Genomic DNA, 18785 nt, shown 5'->3' on the forward strand with positions numbered 1-18785 from the left:
GAGAGACACTGAATAGGTATGAACGTCCTTTAGTTGTCGTTCTGTCAGCGGAAGGGCATGAATCTCAAACTGTTCCAATCACAGTGGAGATAAATGAATTTGCCTTTGGGGAATGGGTGGGGAGCCGGTGTGTTGAATTGGCACAGGCTACCAGCACTTGAGCACTAAGAAGGGCTGTGTCTGGGGATAATGTTTCAGCTGATTAAGGGTCTCTGAACAGGGCCAGCTGCTGTGGTGGGGAAGGATCAGAATTGATGGGGGGATGGAAACCCAGCCTGCGCTTTTGTCACACACATGCGCTGGGGTCACTGGCAACCATTCTAACTTCAGAGGTGCCTTGAGGGGGAAGGGAAGGTCGTGAGTTTAGGATGGCGTTCATGCCTTAGGATTCCTTCAAATGCGTGAGGCTCATGATATTTGGCATCCTTAACTGTGATGTAATTGCGCAGTTTAAGCCAGAGACGTAGATACGTGTGCTTTACACGAGATTTCCATTTATTTCTCCCGTCATAAAACCCGCGTATGATAACGTTAGATATTTCCTTCACATTTAAATTTCGAAACGTCAACACGTCTGGTATTTTCTGCAGAAAAACCCTGAATCCTATGCCCCCGCTCTTTCCTTTATTGTATTGTGTTGGATAAATAGTTTGACGTACCTGCTGTGCTGTGTATCTAGCTGGTGAATACGTCGTGTAAATCCTGTATGTGATCATTTAGGCTGCATCCAGGAGAAAACTGCTACATATAGTCTTTACTGCTTTCAGGTGCTTAATTTCAGTTTAAGAGCAACTGGACTACCTGGGATTGGTGCAAAAAAAAGGACATTGTGCTGGTTACACAAATACATGAACGACTGGAACAAAGACACCATAATTCACAGATAAAAAGAATAAAACAGCGCTCTCCAAGGTAGAAGACGTATGTATGATTGATTACTCGACTAGACATTTGCTAGGACGTCACTACCTTTTCTCATTCGTTCACCGAATTGAGTTTAATCGTTTCTATTCTGCTATCGAGCATCTGCGAGTGATGAATGGACTTTTTCTGAGCCTGGCATTTCCCTGTTTAGATCCACTGGTGTTCGTCGATAGGAAAGAAACTGCAACGGTTGCAAAAATTGGAGACCTTTTTTTTAAAAAAAGCTTTTTAAGGTGATTTAGGGTGAATGAAAGGGAATCAAATCCCCATATGACCTACATTAGCCAAAACGAACCCGTATCTATAAAAAAATGGGGGAGGGAGGGATTATCAAATGTTTTCATAGCAAGAGTCAAACACAAACCCCTAAAGGCACCTGGCATCGTAGGAAGCACTTCGGAGCCTCACTGAGGGCCAATACACGATATACACTCATACCATACACAGTTGTCTATGCATTGTTCTCTAAATAACCATTTTACCTAAGGCATCTTTACGGGGAAAATAAGACGCCCTTATCTCACATCTAGCGCACTAGGGGTGTACCATTGGATTTATTCTGCCAAGAAAGCGGTCAAACGGCCACACTGGCGGTGGAAGAGTACAATATACACGACGGTCCTTCTCAGCTTATAAATAGACGATGAGGCTTGAATGGCCGCAGCCCGCTGTCAGCCGTTGACGGCCATCTTGAAAGCGCGTGCGTCCGGGGTACAAACTGGCTGCCATCTTGAAACGGAGCTTTTGGAGTGTGTTTAAAAAGGAAACGTAACAAAAATTAACGTCGAGCCTAAAAAAAGTTGAAATTATTGTATTTGTAAGCCCGTTGTAAAAGTTATTGACAAAACCGACCTACATTAATGTTGAATATAATAATATTACGGAACATTGTATTTAAATACAGCGATATCATTATTCACCATACTTATTTAAGGAGATTCGACAAGCAGTAAAACAAAGCACAGAATGTCCACGTTTTAGATGGTACAGCATGAATGTTATTTAAGGCTAAATCTTTCCCATCAATAATGGCCGCCTCGTTTCCCTCACGCAGACGTCGTTTCGCCATACCGGCGGCGCGCGGCGGCCCTCGAAGCTTGGCTTTCAGCAGCAGCCGCAGCCCGGCTCCTGTGTCAGATCGGGCTCCCACCGCTCCTCCTCTCCCCGCTCCCCTACCATTGGCTGGGTCCCGGTGTCGTGAGGCAGCCGCTGGGCGGCACTGTGACTGCGGCCCCCTGCCTCCGCCTTCCTTTCCTCTTTGTGTGCGAGGAGGCAGCTGCAGCACCTCTTCGGCCGCACGTTTGAATGTACAGAAGGCTGGAAGGGACCACATTTTCATGGGCCATCTGTCTCCCGGCGGCAGCAGGAGGAGCTTCGGCAGCATTCTCAGAAGCCCCGGGAGCGACACCCGCAACAGGAACAGCGCCTCAAGACCTCCCGGCAGCGGACCCCGCACTCTCGCCAGCAGCGGACACAGCCACACAGGGACCCCGCTCTCCGCAGCTGCACCATGGTGTTGGTGCACGTCGGATACCTCGTTCTTCCAGTCTTTGGCTCTGTGCGAAACAGAGGTATTCTGTGCTCTCACCCCTCGCAGGGGTTCTTCTCTGTCTTGTCTCCGCTCTGCCCCTTTGTTAATGTCTGTGCCCTGCTCCCAGGGCTTAGGGTACCTGGAAATCTGACATCCTCACCCCCCCCCCCCAAAATAGCACCAGGCTCTTCACGGGCCCTATTACCGTCTAGGTAAATGCACACATAATAAACATGTTTTTTTTTTTAGGTAGATAGGGTGACAACATATAAATCTATAGGTGGCCACACTGGGTTATTTTAGTCTTTTTCAAACCTTACCCAACATTACATACATTTCCCTTGTGTTGTTATTCCCGAGCATAGTGCCTTGCCCTCCTGTCCCCTTTTATTTCCATTGTTCCCACTTTCTTTTGTGCCAGACTTAAACGTCTCACTGGAGGCGAGGCTGTATAGTCTGTCTTCTCCTCGCCCCCGTTCTATTCCCGCTACAGCTCTGTTTTGTGGAGGAGGGGGGCTCATAGGTGGCACAATCAGATTCTCCGCCAATCTAGTACACATTTGCAGTTGTTTGAAAGGGGGCACTAGGTGGAAACACATTTACCAAGAACCCTCTCAATATGTTTTAAATTATTTAATCGGATGCATTTCAGCTTCGCATAGAATTTATCACCGCCCAACCCCCATGTATACATTTTCCCCTCCCACTTGGAATTCTGTGTTAAGGTTTTGGAATATGGTTGATAGGATCCCTCGATTCTTAAGTGTTCATGGCGATTTATGCCATTGCAGAATTAGGTTAGGTAGTATTAAGCCTTCCAAACAGTATGTTTGTGTGTGGTCATGTATACACGCCCCAGATCACTAATAGTAGATGCATTGTACTCACCAGTTGTGGCTGTATTATAATCCTGACCTCATCTTTAATATTGGATATATTCCATGGTGTAAGCCACGTTATCCACGACACTTAAAACCTATGTTTACACGATTTGCTGCAACACCCTTGCAATATAAAATTCATAGAGGACGTCAATGTATTACTTTTATTGTATGTGTATATTATATAATATATTCACTTATATGTATAATATATGGATACTAATGGTTTAATTGATCCTAAAATTCTCACAAGAATGGATCCAGTTAAAATCAAAACTGTTATGTTCTGTTTTGCTTGAAATGTTGTTAAGCACATACGATATAAACAGTAACCAGACATCCTTTGTGTCTTCTGCAACTTAAAATAGTCTATATTTACCATACGTGACTGTGGCTTTACTGCAGTCTCTTCTGTGAATATGGGATAATGACATAAATTTTGCATTTATCAAATCTTTTTTTTGTTTTGTTTTGTTTGTCTCTTCATTGTGTAGCACAGTGAATGGTCGACATGCTGCTGTGTGGTGTGGCCCTCTTCTGCCTCTGCATTTAGCTGTATTGTGACACCCCTCTTAACCATTTCCTGTTTTCATCCGAGGAAAGCATTGCTATTTATTTAAGCTGCAGTATCTCCTGTCGCTCGACTGCTTGCCATTTTATTTGTGTTTTTTCGAAAGGCCCCTGTTCCTTTCACGAATGGACAAAGCCATGCCCGCTCTTGTCTCATTTGCACGTATCCACTGGTGGCATCTGGCAACCCACGTGATCGAAGTAAATCGATTGCATACAACACTGAACTTGACGAATTGCAATTTAATATATATTTTTTCTGCGGTTACACTATATCTGCAGTTGTATTTTAAGCCTTACCAATTTTAGCACGTGATACCTGTAATTTTATGCATTTTCAAACCATTTCATTATGGTCTGACTCTGTACTAGCCACATTTTGATGCACAATTTATTTTAAAATGCCTTTTACAAGAGGCTATATAGCTCCTTCTATATCACATGTTTACATTTTCCATGAATTCATTATACTTTTAGATTTTTTTTTTTAATTTGGCGCCCCGCCCCCTGTTTAGAGATGACACCACTGGTTAAAGTGAAAGGGCGAGGTGGCTATATGGTGCATTCTTGTGATGGAAGATACTAATGCTTGACACTGAAATCACAATCTTCTTGTAAACCTTGTAGAGACTGTAAGCTTAAATCTGTTTTCTTTTTAGTTTCATTGTAGTTGCATAGAGAGTAGGCCATTTCAGAATAGATGTAGAGAATAACAGCCATTTTTGTATCTTCATCTTGTTTAGCTATAAATACATTGCACTGTAAATTCCTGTTCAGTGGACTCATTTTGCTTTTGCGGATGCAGTATCTTATGTTTTGTGGTCATTTTAGGCCAACCATTCCTTGCTGCTGTGGCTGCATTTTGTCCCCTAATGAATGCACACAAAACAATCCTTTGTCTAAAAATATATACATTTATTAACAATTACCAAATTGCCTGAAATTTCAAAGGCCTTGGTCCTGTTGTTGTTGGGCAATGACATCCATTATTAAGAAGTGATTTATGCAAATCCTTTTTTATTCCATTCGCCATGCATGTTACAGCATTCCTGTTATGCTTTTGTAAAATGCATCATACAGAGGGGTACTGCATCTTTTTTACATGACATAACCGATCATTTCCCAACCAGAACTACCCTGCTTTTATTCCAGAAATTCTACCTGGATTTCTTTTAAAACTTATTATAACCTTTGTAGTTAAAGGTACATAAATTAAATTATTCCATTAGAAAGATATGTACTGTGTTAACTACATCCCAAAATATAATCAAGTGAATGTTTGGGAAATTCACACCAACAATTGTATTCAATTGTTAAGTGTTGTCCTGGTAAAAAAAACTACTTTCTGGCAAAATGGATTTCCATTAAACAGGGATAACCTTTTTCTGCTGTGCTAAATTACTTCCTGTTCTTATTTTGTGGGTAATTTTCTGTATCAAATATCCTTTTGGTTGTGGATCTTCACCTTTTTTCTTGTACTAAAACTAAAGCATGGTCTGTATTTTTTTACATTACCTAGTTTTCTGATTGTAAATCTCTCTGTAGAGACATACCCTGCTGAAATGTAATGTGCTCTAGCCAATACATCTGCTCATTGTACGCTGCTTTTGTTCTGTTTGCCCCCCCAAAGCATGGTGGGCCTTGGCCTTTTTGTATTGTGTGCATGGTGACATTGTTACACACAGTTCCACTAATACTAATATACAATCTCTCAATAAAGAAACTAGTTTCCTACATTAACCTAGTGTGCTTTTTCTATTGCTGTTTACCCATTTATTGTTGTATTCCTCCTCTCTACAATATTTTTCCTTGCTTTACCTCTACCCCATTTGTAAGTTGTGAATGACTGCGTTGAAGGTACTACACATGGGACCTTGTTCTGTCTGCCATCCCCATACAAACTTTCCATATCAATCTGGATATACATATTTACAATATCTATACACACACATATATATGTATATCCAGTATGGTTTCACTGCATATTACTATTTTGCTATGAAATAGCCAATGCGCTTTGAAAAACAAACCTTCCCACCAGTCTTGGAATAATTTTTTATTTGTACAGATTATACTGGTTTCAGTTTTATGTCTCATTTCTTAACATGTTATAAACATCAGGCTGGAAACTGGGGAAAAAATCCCTGGCAAATGATTATATTAAACAGACTGGTTTATTCTGCTAACATTGAAATAGCTGGTAAAGAGGCTCTGCTTCTAAAATTCAGGTAAAAGTTTATCAAAATAGACATGGAGACCTGATTCCAAAGGGTCCCACTGCCTTTTCTCACAGGAAGGGAGGTATGCTGAATCCTTCACAACTAGGAAATCTCTAAATATCTAAGGCAATTTCCTGTTTTTGAAGACCATCTTTGAAACTTCTCTGTAGCTTGTGGCGTACTTGACCAAGGACTCTACATATCATGCACACCTAGATGTGTTTGGACTACAAAGGATGAGTGCCAGACGAATTATCCTGTGGCCATAATGAGTCAACGCTTCAATACTGAAATATTCATTCAGGTTTGGCGTCCCCATTCTGCAAGGAGTCCATAAACTGTGCAGGTGTCTTTCTCTGCTACGTGGTAGGGTAATAGTATAAAAACACTGAGCGTAGATTACATTGTGGGACTGGTGGCCAACAAGAACGTATTCGGGCATTGTAGCGCTTAGTCCATTGTCTTTAAAATATGGAGATAACCTCACTGGATACTACTACACTCAAATATGTAATACAAAATAACATTCTTTAGCACAAAAAGTACACTTCTACCACCTGTGCAAAGGTTAAAAACAGATTAGAGAGGCAAAATCCAGGCTGATTGGGAAGTGACGTGAAACAAGCCCATGGTCATCTTGAAAAGCCTTTTCGCTCTCTCATCCCTAGACCTGCTATCCATCATGCTGCTCCTCTTTCCTTGTGCACGCACGTTGCTGATGTTGTGTGACTATCATATTCCTGCTTCCTGGTGTACAGTCAAAATAACACCAACTTTCTCCTGGTTGTATGCCCTGGTCCTTTGTCCTCTTTCTTTCTCTTATCTTTTTTCATTATAATCTCTATTTGTACATTAAGCACTTTGCTGTGGCGTGTACAAAAAACACAGGCGTTCATACACACATAGGAGACATACATGTATAAATGCACAACCAAACCACTAAGAAAGACTGCTTCAGCTTGCATGGACAAGAAATATGCATGTTTTTGGGGCTGATCATTTCAAAACCTGTGATTTTTATTTTTTTACCCATGGAATTTCACCGTATTTGCTGCTTGATAACCGACCCCCTCCCCCCTTTTGTACACCCGGGAAAGAGAATACGTAACCTGTGTTTCCACAAGATGCGGTTGCCCTATTAACTACCCCAACTAATGCCCCTGTTCTCTTTCTCTTCGTAAACCGGTGTTTGAACACCAACCCCGGTGTAAACCATTTTCGTTACAGTATGGTTGAAACAGGGCACGAAGCAGGGTGACTGCCAAAGGCAGTAGGAACTCGCACCAGGCTATTCGCTTGTCCACTGTTAGTGCATCTCATGTCCTAATGACCGCTATTTTTCCTTGCACAACATCTTCATAGTTCATTTCTAAGATGCATCTCTATGGTACATCCACAACTGTGTGTCTCCTAGTTTTTCCACTGTCACAAGTTAAACCTGCATTTCTTTTCATTTCAATACCGAATTTCTGGTTAGTACCAGAGGATGCCAACACAAAATCCCATCATTCACAGGAGTGACATCACAAAGGCTCTATAGGTCACGGATATGGCATGCGGACTTCAGCATCTCTTGTAGACATTTGCAACAAACATTTAAGCAAAACCAACATGTTTCTCTTAAATTAGCATATTTGTGTGTGCGACGAACTAAACACACCCTGGAAGTTTCCTAGATTCCCCATTTTGTACGTAAGTGATAATGTGTGATGCTAATGGTAACCTCGTTTTAGCCTGCTCTCACAAACCGCTTTAGGGACGATTTAATTTCTCATATTTTTCACCAGCTGGCTTACCAGTTGAGAAGTGGTGTGTTGTGGGCGAAACGGGATTGCAGGCACTTCACGTGACGCGATAACTACAAAATAGTAATTTCTTTTGTCTTGATCCACTTTATTTTCTTTGAAGCACGTGCTACAGACGTGTTTGGAAAAAAAATATGACCACCCCATGTCAGTTAGAATACCATGTTTACCTATAAAAATGTATGCAGTTTAACCTGCGCGGTGGCTCTCAGGTTGTGCTGGAAGTACTTACGTAAATTCTGAGATAAATGTGACATCTTTTAATTTTTCATGTCTAAAAGTAATATTTGTTTCCCTTTCCGCCGTGCTTTGGTAAGAGGCCTAGTTGTGAAAATTGTTGCTCTTGGTTGGTAATTGTGTGTATGATTACTTAGGATTATACCCTAAAATTTCTATTATGGCCACCCCAGGAATTATCCTTACACCGTTATATATGGGGAGTAACATTTTGGAACACAATCTTTCCTATGTAGTATGAGTATTAGACCTAACCATTTATTTTACTGCTTTTGAAGACATTATATGAAAATAATCCTAAATTTGACATGGCCTTGATTTTTAGTGGTATCAGTCTGAAAGCCATAAATTCTAATGCACATACACTGCGTTATGGGGCATATTTAACTGCAGTCTGGCTCCTGGATTTCAGTTCCAAGAAATAGGTTGTTGGCGTCACATGTATGGGGTGGTGACTATTTAAAGCTGGATACCTTTATTGGTGGCAGCACCCAAAATTATTGTCCCCCAAAAAGATGCTGTCACTAAAAGGACAGGAACATAAGTGAGGGAAACTATTTGCCTCCTCAATGTTGGAACATTATTGCTTCTATGTTTAATTTCACCACTAATAAAATATCACTAAAATAAAGTTACTTTATGGTGGGAACTTTTCTCCCGCTTAGTTCACTAAAGATGCTTTAGCCCCATATGTGTTTTTATAATATGGCTGCACAGCTTTCACCCTAATATTTGTCAGCCTTTAAGTGGTCTATATATTAATGATGGCTACCACTTACACAGCGTTGAACACCAACCTGGAGCAGATATAGCAACGCTGTTTGTTTACATTTGCAGTAAAACATTTTAGAGGCGGGAAAACTGGTAAAAGGTAAGTGGCAGTACTTGATGTTTTTTTTAAATGTACTTGGGGACATTGACTTTGGTCCTTAATGTGAGCCTGTCTAATTGTCCAGTTTTGCTGATGTAGCTGATAATGACACATTTATTATCCTCTGATCAACCACTATGAGATAACACTAGAGGAATGAAAACAATAATTGTCTTGTCAGTGGTCTCTGTGACATCATTTACTGGACCTCTGAAACATAAGGACTTTAATGAGGTAAGACTATAAATGAAAGTTCTGTGCACATATAAATTAGGCCCCATGTAGCAGTGTTTATACAAGTGTCAACTAGGCGACGAGTGTTGGACACCCCATCAAGTAGCAGGCATTGGTTAAAAGAACTAGGAGCCAGAGTGGCTTTAGGCGTGAGGAACATGGAATTTGTGTGACTATTCCAACCCCCTTCCCCTTGTTAGCTTCTAATTAATCCTGTAGCAGGAAGTGAATGCAAGTACACCTGTTGTATTTTGAATTTGCGAATGAAGAGAAGAATGTTATTATGGATTGTCAAAAGGCATGTTCTATGTTCCTGAACTAAAGGCATCAATTATAAAATATTTGAAGGTAAACTACAGCCAGATAGGTGGTAGTCCATGTACGTTGTGGAACAGCATAGGCTTTATTAACACTACATTTTTTAAACAAGGCAGTGATATTAATGTTTGAGAACTTTTTGCCTTAGGGTTCTGACTCCAGGCTGGATTCGTGGCTCATGAGGTCCACAAACCTTGCCAGGGGACTGTGAACCCAAGTCAAATGTCATAGACTTATGGCAGACCTTTTTGTGGGGTCCGCATACCCCATAGATGGGCCAACGTGGGTCCACAAGTCATTGACTGTTGGCAAACCCTTCAAGGACAAGCATTGACAAAGCCAATACGTCTCCCTTTTGGGACCCATTGGCTTTGCCAATGCCTTTTAGCCATGCTATTCAGCATCCTGACTAAATACATTTAAAAAAAACGGTCATTAAAAAAAATATAACTACATGTATTGCTAATGATGCTCTGTATTGAAATACTGTAAATCCTATTTGTGAACCCCACTCCACCATTCCACCCGCCCCCAAAGTTTGATTCTGGACTCCAGCTAGTCCTCAATGCTCATAAGGTACGTGGACAAGACTGAGCCAGAACGTCTGAAATTAATCCGCCTGGGATTTCACATGTTCTCAGATCTCTCCCTCATGTTGCATAGCACAGGTGTGATCATCTCCATATCCATAATGGACTAGAGTATTCTTAACCAGTTGAAAATATCTGATACATTTGGTTTCTTCTGTTGTGCAGGCAGCTCTTGTTTAGCTGCCAAAAGCATCTGTGAGATTACACATGTGAACGGCTAACATCCAGGATCATGATCGGGCATGCCAAAGGAATCAGGAACCCCATAATTTTCTGTATATGGCTCAACACATTCTTCCTGTATATTTTATTCTTGGGACTTGACCACCACACATCTCCATCCCTTCCAACTCATCAGTAGTTGAAAACACTAGTTTGAGTTTACTTTTTTGGGGCAGTACCAATTGAACATCATTTTATGCCAGGTAACCTGCCCCTGAACACTACAGATTGTCTTGCATATTAGTCCACATGTGCATGCCTACAAAATGACCCAGCTGCCTTCTTATTCTTTTCGGATTGGCAAAGTGTTATTTAATTTTTTGGGTGGGGCAAGCGAATGGGGAGCAACACCGTGGGAGTCCAGAATGACCACAGGGGCAAGGCAATTGGCAGGAAACAACACAGGCGGGGGAAGAAGGCCGGAAGCAAAAGGGAAGGTGTGGGTGGGTAGTAACGGGCACAGAGGTAACTAACAGGTGAGTGGGAGATCACTGTGGAGCTCAAGATGGTGGAGAAGCACATGGACGAGCAAGCAATGTAGGCTGTGTGGTGCACGGGGGCGAGAGACTAGCCCAAAGAGCAGAAGAGAAACACACAAGAGGGGTCAGCTCAAAAAGTAGTTTTGTAAAAAGTGAGCAGTGTAAGGATGCAGTGATTAGTCCATTCTCCAGTGGAGGGACAGACCCAACATGGGAAAGTAAAAACCACACATGCTGATAAAAAAGCAAGCACGAGTGACAATGATGTCAACCAGTGGGAAGCAATTGACCGGCTCTAAGCCCCCTGTAAGCTAGCATTACATCTTGCTACAGATAGCACTTGCACTATCTAGCAGGCGAGCCCTAATTAATATTTTTTTAAAAAGCTCGCAACCAGATGGGTTTTCCTACATAAGGCTGGTTTGAGGTGTGCATGGCTAAAATCCAAGTACAGCAGTGGTTGGATGCAGGACGTGGCCATAGGCCTGCAAGCAGGCCCCCTGGGGTGAGCTGGTTGCAGTAAACTGTTGAACTTAGTACATGATTTAAAAAGAAAGGCCTAAAATTAATTGAAAAAAACATGTTGAAGTGATGTTATGATTAGCTTTGCTCATGCACTAAATGTAAGGCTTATGACACCACAATATTTGAACGAAAATATATAACACCTAAAACCAAACTATAATCGTACATTCGTAGTTGTTTCTGTCATTCGTGTTAACAGTGATGTAAATAATCTTAAAGAAAAAAATTACAATTGCATATTTTACATTTAGGGTGGGCCCATTGAACTTCACCAGTTGTGGTTAGCAATACCCACAACACATGCCATATATTTTACTCTTGATGGTCTTCCCCTTCCCTCTCCCATGCCTTCCTATGCCGTTGGCTGAATGGTGTATTGAGCATGGTTGGTGGCCTGAGTTATGGTGTGTTTTACTAATCATTACTGGTGAAATCTAGTGGTTTTGTGCATTTGAGCTCGGTCTTCACTCCGTTGTTACTTTTTTCCCCAGTGAATTTCTAGGACTTTATTCTCAACCCCTGCTGCTCACGACCATCGTCGGTGCACAGTAGGATTTAGCCGCAGAGCCTGATTTACTGCCAGGTCCCTTGTTTTGCTAAAAGTCCAGGGGTCCTGTTCCTGAATGGTATTGCCTGTATCTGCTATTAATGGGCGGAGGAGAATAGATCGATGCCCTGGACCTTTCCAGCCTCGTTTTATTAAGAGTACGGCAAAGGCTTGAGCATGTACACCTCCTTAAAAAATGCATGTAATTAAATGTCGTTGGGAGACTCCCTTTTGGTTCTGGAGTATTATGTTTTTGAAGAAAACAGTTGGCTTAGTGGCCTTGAAAAAGTGTTTTTTTTGGTTACATCCTTGTTGTTCCAAAGTATTATTACACAGTAGTTGGTATGACAGCCGACGCATGTTTCGCCCTAAGTGGTCAATAGGACCAGGGCTTTCTCAAGGCTTCACAGTTATTCAGGTGTTCAGAAAAAAATCCTTTAGATTTTATACAGTACATTGGTCTTCAGCTCGATGTCAAGTAGTCAGATGAGATCTTCTTTGAGGGTCGGCTTCCTCAACCTTTGCACCCACCATCACAAAATCATCTTCTCCCGCCAGAAGATGTTAAAAATCCATTTGTATCCGCTTTGCTTCGTATAGTAACGAAAGTCAATGCCTTCAACCTGCGCACTTCCAATAATGGCTGTAGATCCGGTACTGCGGCCAAACTCCACATGTGTGAAAGTCATGTGCAGCAGGGGCCACATCCTTGGCCCACCTCTCTATGGACAGCCTACCCTTGCTGTACACAGTTTGGGTGTGTACAACATGAATCTTTTCTGAACTTTTAACACTTTTTATGGCAAAATTGTGATTTTCATAACAATTGTGATGTAAGAAAAATTCATGCTTTTCTATTTCTTGATTTTTAAGGTAGAACTATGCAAGTGTTAACCCATACAATCCCACTCTGCAGCTTTAAAAAATGTTTTGTTTCAAACTACTGAACCTATTTACTCAAAGCATGCTTTGGCGTACAGTTCTACTTTCATGCTAACTTTGGTGTAAATATGTTCTGCGGTTTGCCTGTAGCTGCAAGCAACATTTCCTACGGGACATAAAATAGAAAAATATTTTATTTTTTCATTTTCTTAAAAAAAAAAAGTTTTCACAAAACCATACAATAACAACCTCATGTGCATCTGGATGCATGGGTAGCCAGTTTTTAGGTCGAGCGTAGTGCAGCGCGCATGTGCTGCTCTAGGAGTGGGTCTTTTGGAATCACTGGACTTTTCACAAGCTCATGCTTGTGGCTTTTTTTACAGCATTATTTCTATTGGACTTTGCATGCGTTTAAAAAAAATTTTTTTTTTTAAAGACCGCATGCAATTGGGTAAAGACGGGTGCATGTCCCACCTTTCCCAGTAAATGTATCCACTCTCTGCCTACAGCTTGCAGGAGCAAGCAGCGGCGCCATCTGTTTGATTGTTTCCAATTGGAGCGTTCGCCGCGCTGCCCGCTTGTTTAGGACTTGTTCCCTGAACATTTGGCTGTCCTATTGGCGCTACGTCTCGTCAGCTTCAGCTTAAATACCAAGCACTTTCGCTGTGTGTTAGATCCTATGCTTGCTGACTGACGCTGTAGCTAACGATGCGCAACATTATGCGTAAATGTCTGACACCATCGGTAATTGTTACCACGTTGGGTGGCTTTCCGCTTAAATACCAAGCACTTTGTTGCTGGGCCTCAGATCCTTTGCCCCAGCCCATCTGTCACGCAAGTATGACCAGGCAGCATTGCCCAAAGGAAGCCCACCTCCAATTTCGACCAACATGAGTTCTCCGGACGCCTCAGATAAACCGGACTCTGCTTTAGGTAATGCCAGTCTGTTATCCCACCTAATACTTCCCTCTGCCAATGACGACACCTCTAGACTGCGTATCCCAGAGAATGGTGCAAGTTGTCCCCTTCCAAAGATTCATAACTCCAACATGACCACTGTCTCTCTTCCTCCCAACTCTGACCCCACCACTGTCTCTCCTGACACCACCACTGTCTCTCTCCCTTCCAACGCCGACAGCTCCACTGCCTCTCTTGGTTCTTGCAGGAAAGTCACCTGTAGTATGTCCTATGAGGAACGTCTTCACGCTTCATTGAAGGTATTTTGGGCCAGGTATCCTCGGGAGAAAGACGCACGCCCTTCCACCTCAAATAAATGTAAATATTTCTGCTCCCAGTGTGACAAACATCATGCACAGAGTAACCTTAAATTACCGACCACCCACGTTAGCTTGGCTCAAGCCTTAATTTCCTCCGAGACTACCGCAGTGGAAAATACTATCATTTCTGTGGCAGTCTCGGAGACGGCTGTCATTTGTCCTATCCTCCCAGTAGAAAGTGCCCCAACTGTGCCATCCCTGGAGGAGAAAAACAACAGTGCCCATTTCTCCCATGCCTTTAGTAGAGCCCAAGCGTTTTATTCACCCTGTAGCAAATGCTGACCACTCTGCTGTGCTCTTAGGTGATACGAACCATAGAACAGGCACCAACCTCACCACTGGGAAGGCTGATGCATGGGAAGGCTGATGCATCTCCCATTCCATCTGATGCTTTTCCCCGTTCAGAGAGTACGACCGGTTCGCCTATCTCCGTCCAAACCATTCCCTCACTTCCTCTTTTCATCTCGGACTTCACTCTCTCCTCCTTCTCCACTCTCCTCGTCTCTCTCCTTCAGCCCGCATCATCTCCCAGTACAGAGAGTACCACCATATGCCAAAGTCTGGCATCTCTGCCTCTGTAAGACGTTCTTTCTCTGAAAGCAGCATTTCCTCTCGTTTCTTGCCGTTCACTTGCATCAAGCCACTTGTTTTTCTGCCTTGGCGTTAAAAAGCCTTGGAATGTGTTCAAAGGAGGTTACTAAGGCAAGCATATATTTCTAACTCTGACTATATGATCTAGTGTGTAGCTATTGTATAGCTCTTCAATCCCTGGTGTCACAGCATCAAGGATAATGTGCTGCATGGCTAAACACTTGTAATGTCCTAAATGCGAGACCTATTGGCTATGCCAATGCTTGTTAATTGTTTTTGTAATGACCAAAAACATTTTAAAAATGGCAAAGCCAATAGTTTTATAGCAAATTGGTTTTTCTAATGTTTGTTTCATAGAACACTGCTAGCTTTTCAGCAAGATGATCGTAAAGCCTCTGACCAACATGGCAGGTTTACACTCCAACCCCTGAGTTACAATGTCGACGGTCAAAGTGTAAACCTGGCTGGGGAAACCGACTTGGTTGCGATGGGCTCAAGGATCATGTCAGCCATTCGGAATGGGCTCATAATCCCTTAAGGACTGCGTTTCTGCTGCTAGGATTATGATGTGGGCCTTTCCAACATGGACAGGCTGTCTGAAAGCGACTTTGAGGGCTCCTAGTAGGGCCCCCTGGCCTTCGAGTTGTTCTCCCTGGGGCAGGGATTGTAGCACACGGTGCAGGGATTTTCCCAAACTCACAGCTGCCGCACATACACCCATAGAGAAATGGGAGTTTGCAACCACACCATAATCTGTCATATCCTAATTCGGTGTGTGGAACCGCTGAACTAAGGTCGAGCTGTTCACACACCGAGACGGTGTCTGCCGGATGCAACTCCAACCAACATCTAATGGTGGCCTTAAATGTTTATATTCCAAGACTGCTGTTGCTTATGGTTTGCTGTATGAATGAGCACAGTGAATATTACCTTTAAGTCTACATAGTACAATGTGCCTGTTTACTCTCCCATTCCTTTTTGAAGTGATGGATTATTCTGTGTACCTGCCGCCATATCTTAGGCGAGTTATAAGTAAAGACCTCCAATGGTGTGTTGAATTCCACAATAAAATGAACCTGGCTCATATAAAAACTTGTGGATCACGAAACACGTAATTTTTTGGGCAAAATTAAAATGTTTATTGATGCAGGACTGTTAAAAAGAAAACCACAAAATACCTTAAAATCCACACACAAACGTTTGTCTCAAAAAGATTAATCTAATCGGTGATTGTTGTTCTTCAGAACCAAGTCCTTCAGTAGATTAGATACCATGTGTAGAGTATATTCTTGCTTTGCACTTAATCACGAACCATTGTTTACTTACCAATTCAAGCACTTATCGGTAACCTGGGACATTAGAATGAGGAATCCTAATATTGGTTTACCCGTTTACCTCTTACCTGAGATGGACTCCATAGCAAGGAGGCTCCTGCTCTGTTTTTAGGTCTCACCTAGGCAGCGCTTGCGCTGTCTCTTCGAGACATGCTGTATTCATGATATGGGCATTAAGCTCCGCCCGTGCATTTCATTTGCTCCTTTTGTTGCCTTATAGAATTGTTTTTCATTGGTTTATTTGTTTACTCGTCTCTCTTACTACCGCCTTCTCTACACTTGTAACTTCCAATAAGGACAGCCCCTCTCACATGTGTCCTTACTTTGTAGGTTTCATTAACTTACTGAGCACTATTTAGTTAATTTATGCTTTGTAGTTGCTGTAGCAGGCACGACATGCTCTCCTATTTCGGTAACCTGCCCTGGTGTCACTGCATTGTGACTTCCCCTTTCGTTCCCTGCTCAGTAACAGTGCAGAGATTAAAACATTTTAGATATTTGTTTTCGCAGCACTGCACACATTGCTTCATCTTTAACATGGAGGCTGTCTTTTGTTTGCTTGTGCGTGGCTTGCCCAAATCACATTTTCTTCATAAGCACACCATGCCCCGCGTTCACTTTTATAGTAGTGGCCCGCCTTCCTTTTGTGCACACTGTTTGATATTTAAAATGGCAGCAGTGCTTTTGTCTTGAGCACAGCTCACCAAAAACAACTTTGCAAACATTATTTTATTGATTTTTACCAACACGCCATGTGGCGCTTTCACTTTCATAGCATTGGCCACACCTTCCTTTTGTGCACACTCCGCTTGATATTTAAAACGGTGGGCGCACTTTTGTTTTTTTTCTGCTCGGCTCACCAAAAACAACTTTTCACACATTATTTTATTAATTTTACAGCGCAATATGCTGCGATTTCAAAATACACAAGATGATGGACGGAATGTTGCACAGTGGCAAAACATCCACCCCCAGTCAGTTATGGGTTTAATCCATCATTATTTTGCTCACCAAGCCACCCCAGTTCAGACATGGCCATATGCAAATCAGTCTTGACCCTGTGCCTCATGGGAACAGTCCAGCCCGAACTGCCAAGCCATGTCTTCCCTGGACCGGAATCAAGCATCCTAGGACCGGTGTCTGGCTATCAGCCGTCTTCAGCCAGGATAGCTTGACTCCAGTGGCTTAGTGAGCACAGGACCCACGTCTAGCCATACCCTTCCCACATAGGGTGAACAGCAAAACACACAAGATGATGGACGGAATGTTGCACAGTGGCAAAACGATGGATTAAACTCACTTTGCCATTGTGCAACATTCTGTCCATCATCTTGTGTGTTTTGCTGTTCACCCTATGTGGGAAGGGTATGCCCAGACGTGGGTCCCTTGCTCACTAAGCCACTGGAGTCAAGCTATCCTGGCTGAAGACGGCTGAAAGCCAGAAACCTCTAAACTGCTATGCCCTATTATATACTAGGTACTTGGAGGTAGTTTTAACCTCCCTGCCCTATTATGTACTAGGGCCTCATAGGGGAGGTCCTGCCAGTCATAGGGTTACCGTAACCCATAGTGTACTCTAGTGTATGTAGGTGTTTTCACTGTATTCGAAGTGTTTTCAGCATAGCAGTGGCCCTGGTCAGGCAGAGCCCAGGGACAGTCTGAATAAGTTGCCACCAGTACCAGTCAGCAAAAAATGGGTGTGCCCAGGGTACAGGATGACTTTGCAACAGGGGGAATACAGGACGAATAACAAGTTAAAACCACAGCTGTATTTTGGACTTACTTATTTTGAGAAAGTGTTGGTAATAAACTTTCTGATATATTTTACAGTTTGGTAAACACTAGTTTCCTGGTTGGAAGACCATTTTCAGCACACGGTTAAAGTTTTTTTTTAATTTCTCATCTTCCTGAATCCCTGATTCGTTTTTATGCTCATTTTAATGATTTTTCTTCCGTAATTATGCTTTCAAGTCATTTCGCAAAATTGTCAGCCTGCAGATTTGCAAAGGCAAAAAAAACATGCTATTAGGTAGCTAGTGTTGTACCACAAAACAAATTCACTTATGGGTGGGAGAACAAAACCGCCATCAAATTACCGCCTGGTGTGGCTCAAGAGACAATGTCCAATACTATGAGCTGGAAAGCACACATCCATGTCAGTTCATCGAGCAGAAACAGCAGCAAAACTAATACGTTGTTTCAAAAGGACGTTGTCTCTCAGTAAATAGGTAACATTTGGCAAGCAAATTATGGAAGAATTGTGGCTTATATGGTAGAATGAATTTTTGGGTCTAGCTAGCCAAAGCCAGCATGGCAGTTGATATAGATATATATATATATATATATATATATATATATATATATACATATACACACCTGAAGAAACTGATTTTACTCCTGATAAGGTTTATGACTGAATGTTTGGAAGTGGGTTTAGCATACCACTGTACCTTGGTCAAGATCCCAAAAAGTCAAGCTAGATACACCGTCAGGAAAGCTAGATCATAGAAATGCAAACTGATGAATATTCCAGACTTATACAGAACATCTAAAAGTAATAAACCTACTCAGAAGCTTAGTAACACTAAAATAGGATCCATAAAAGAGGCATATGGAGGATTGCATATCGAAACTTGTCGAAACAAGTAATGCTGAACCAAATCGAGGAGAAACAAGGACTGGAGTTTACTTGGAGCCTTCCTTGACATCCCGGCAAAATTACAGTACTGTGAAACTGGAGACATATTG

At 42.2% G+C, this 18785-nt stretch overlaps 2 protein-coding genes across 2 annotated transcripts in view; one reads left to right on the plus strand and one right to left on the minus strand.

The window, feature by feature from the left end:
* The window catches only part of LOC144819297 (uncharacterized), a 123667-nt gene extending 122124 nt beyond the window's left edge, over window positions 1–1543 (minus strand). Inside the window, exons 1-2 of the mRNA XM_078677254.1 lie at window positions 1407–1543; window positions 660–801 (exon numbers count right to left, since the gene is read on the minus strand). Of these exons, the coding sequence (XP_078533380.1) occupies window positions 660–716 (57 nt within the window). The 5' untranslated portion in view covers window positions 717–801; window positions 1407–1543. The remainder of the gene's footprint in view (window positions 1–659; window positions 802–1406) is intronic.
* A 252-nt stretch (window positions 1544–1795) lies between these two features.
* Window positions 1796–18785, plus strand: part of ARK2C (arkadia (RNF111) C-terminal like ring finger ubiquitin ligase 2C) — a 196733-nt gene continuing 179743 nt past the window's right edge. Inside the window, exon 1 of the mRNA XM_078674761.1 lies at window positions 1796–2495. Within this exon, the coding sequence (XP_078530887.1) occupies window positions 2435–2495 (61 nt within the window). The 5' untranslated portion in view covers window positions 1796–2434. The remainder of the gene's footprint in view (window positions 2496–18785) is intronic.

The sequence above is a fragment of the Lissotriton helveticus genome, chromosome 2_1 (genome assembly GCF_964261635.1).
Source record: "Lissotriton helveticus chromosome 2_1, aLisHel1.1, whole genome shotgun sequence".
NCBI classification, from domain to species: Eukaryota; Metazoa; Chordata; class Amphibia; order Caudata; family Salamandridae; genus Lissotriton; species Lissotriton helveticus.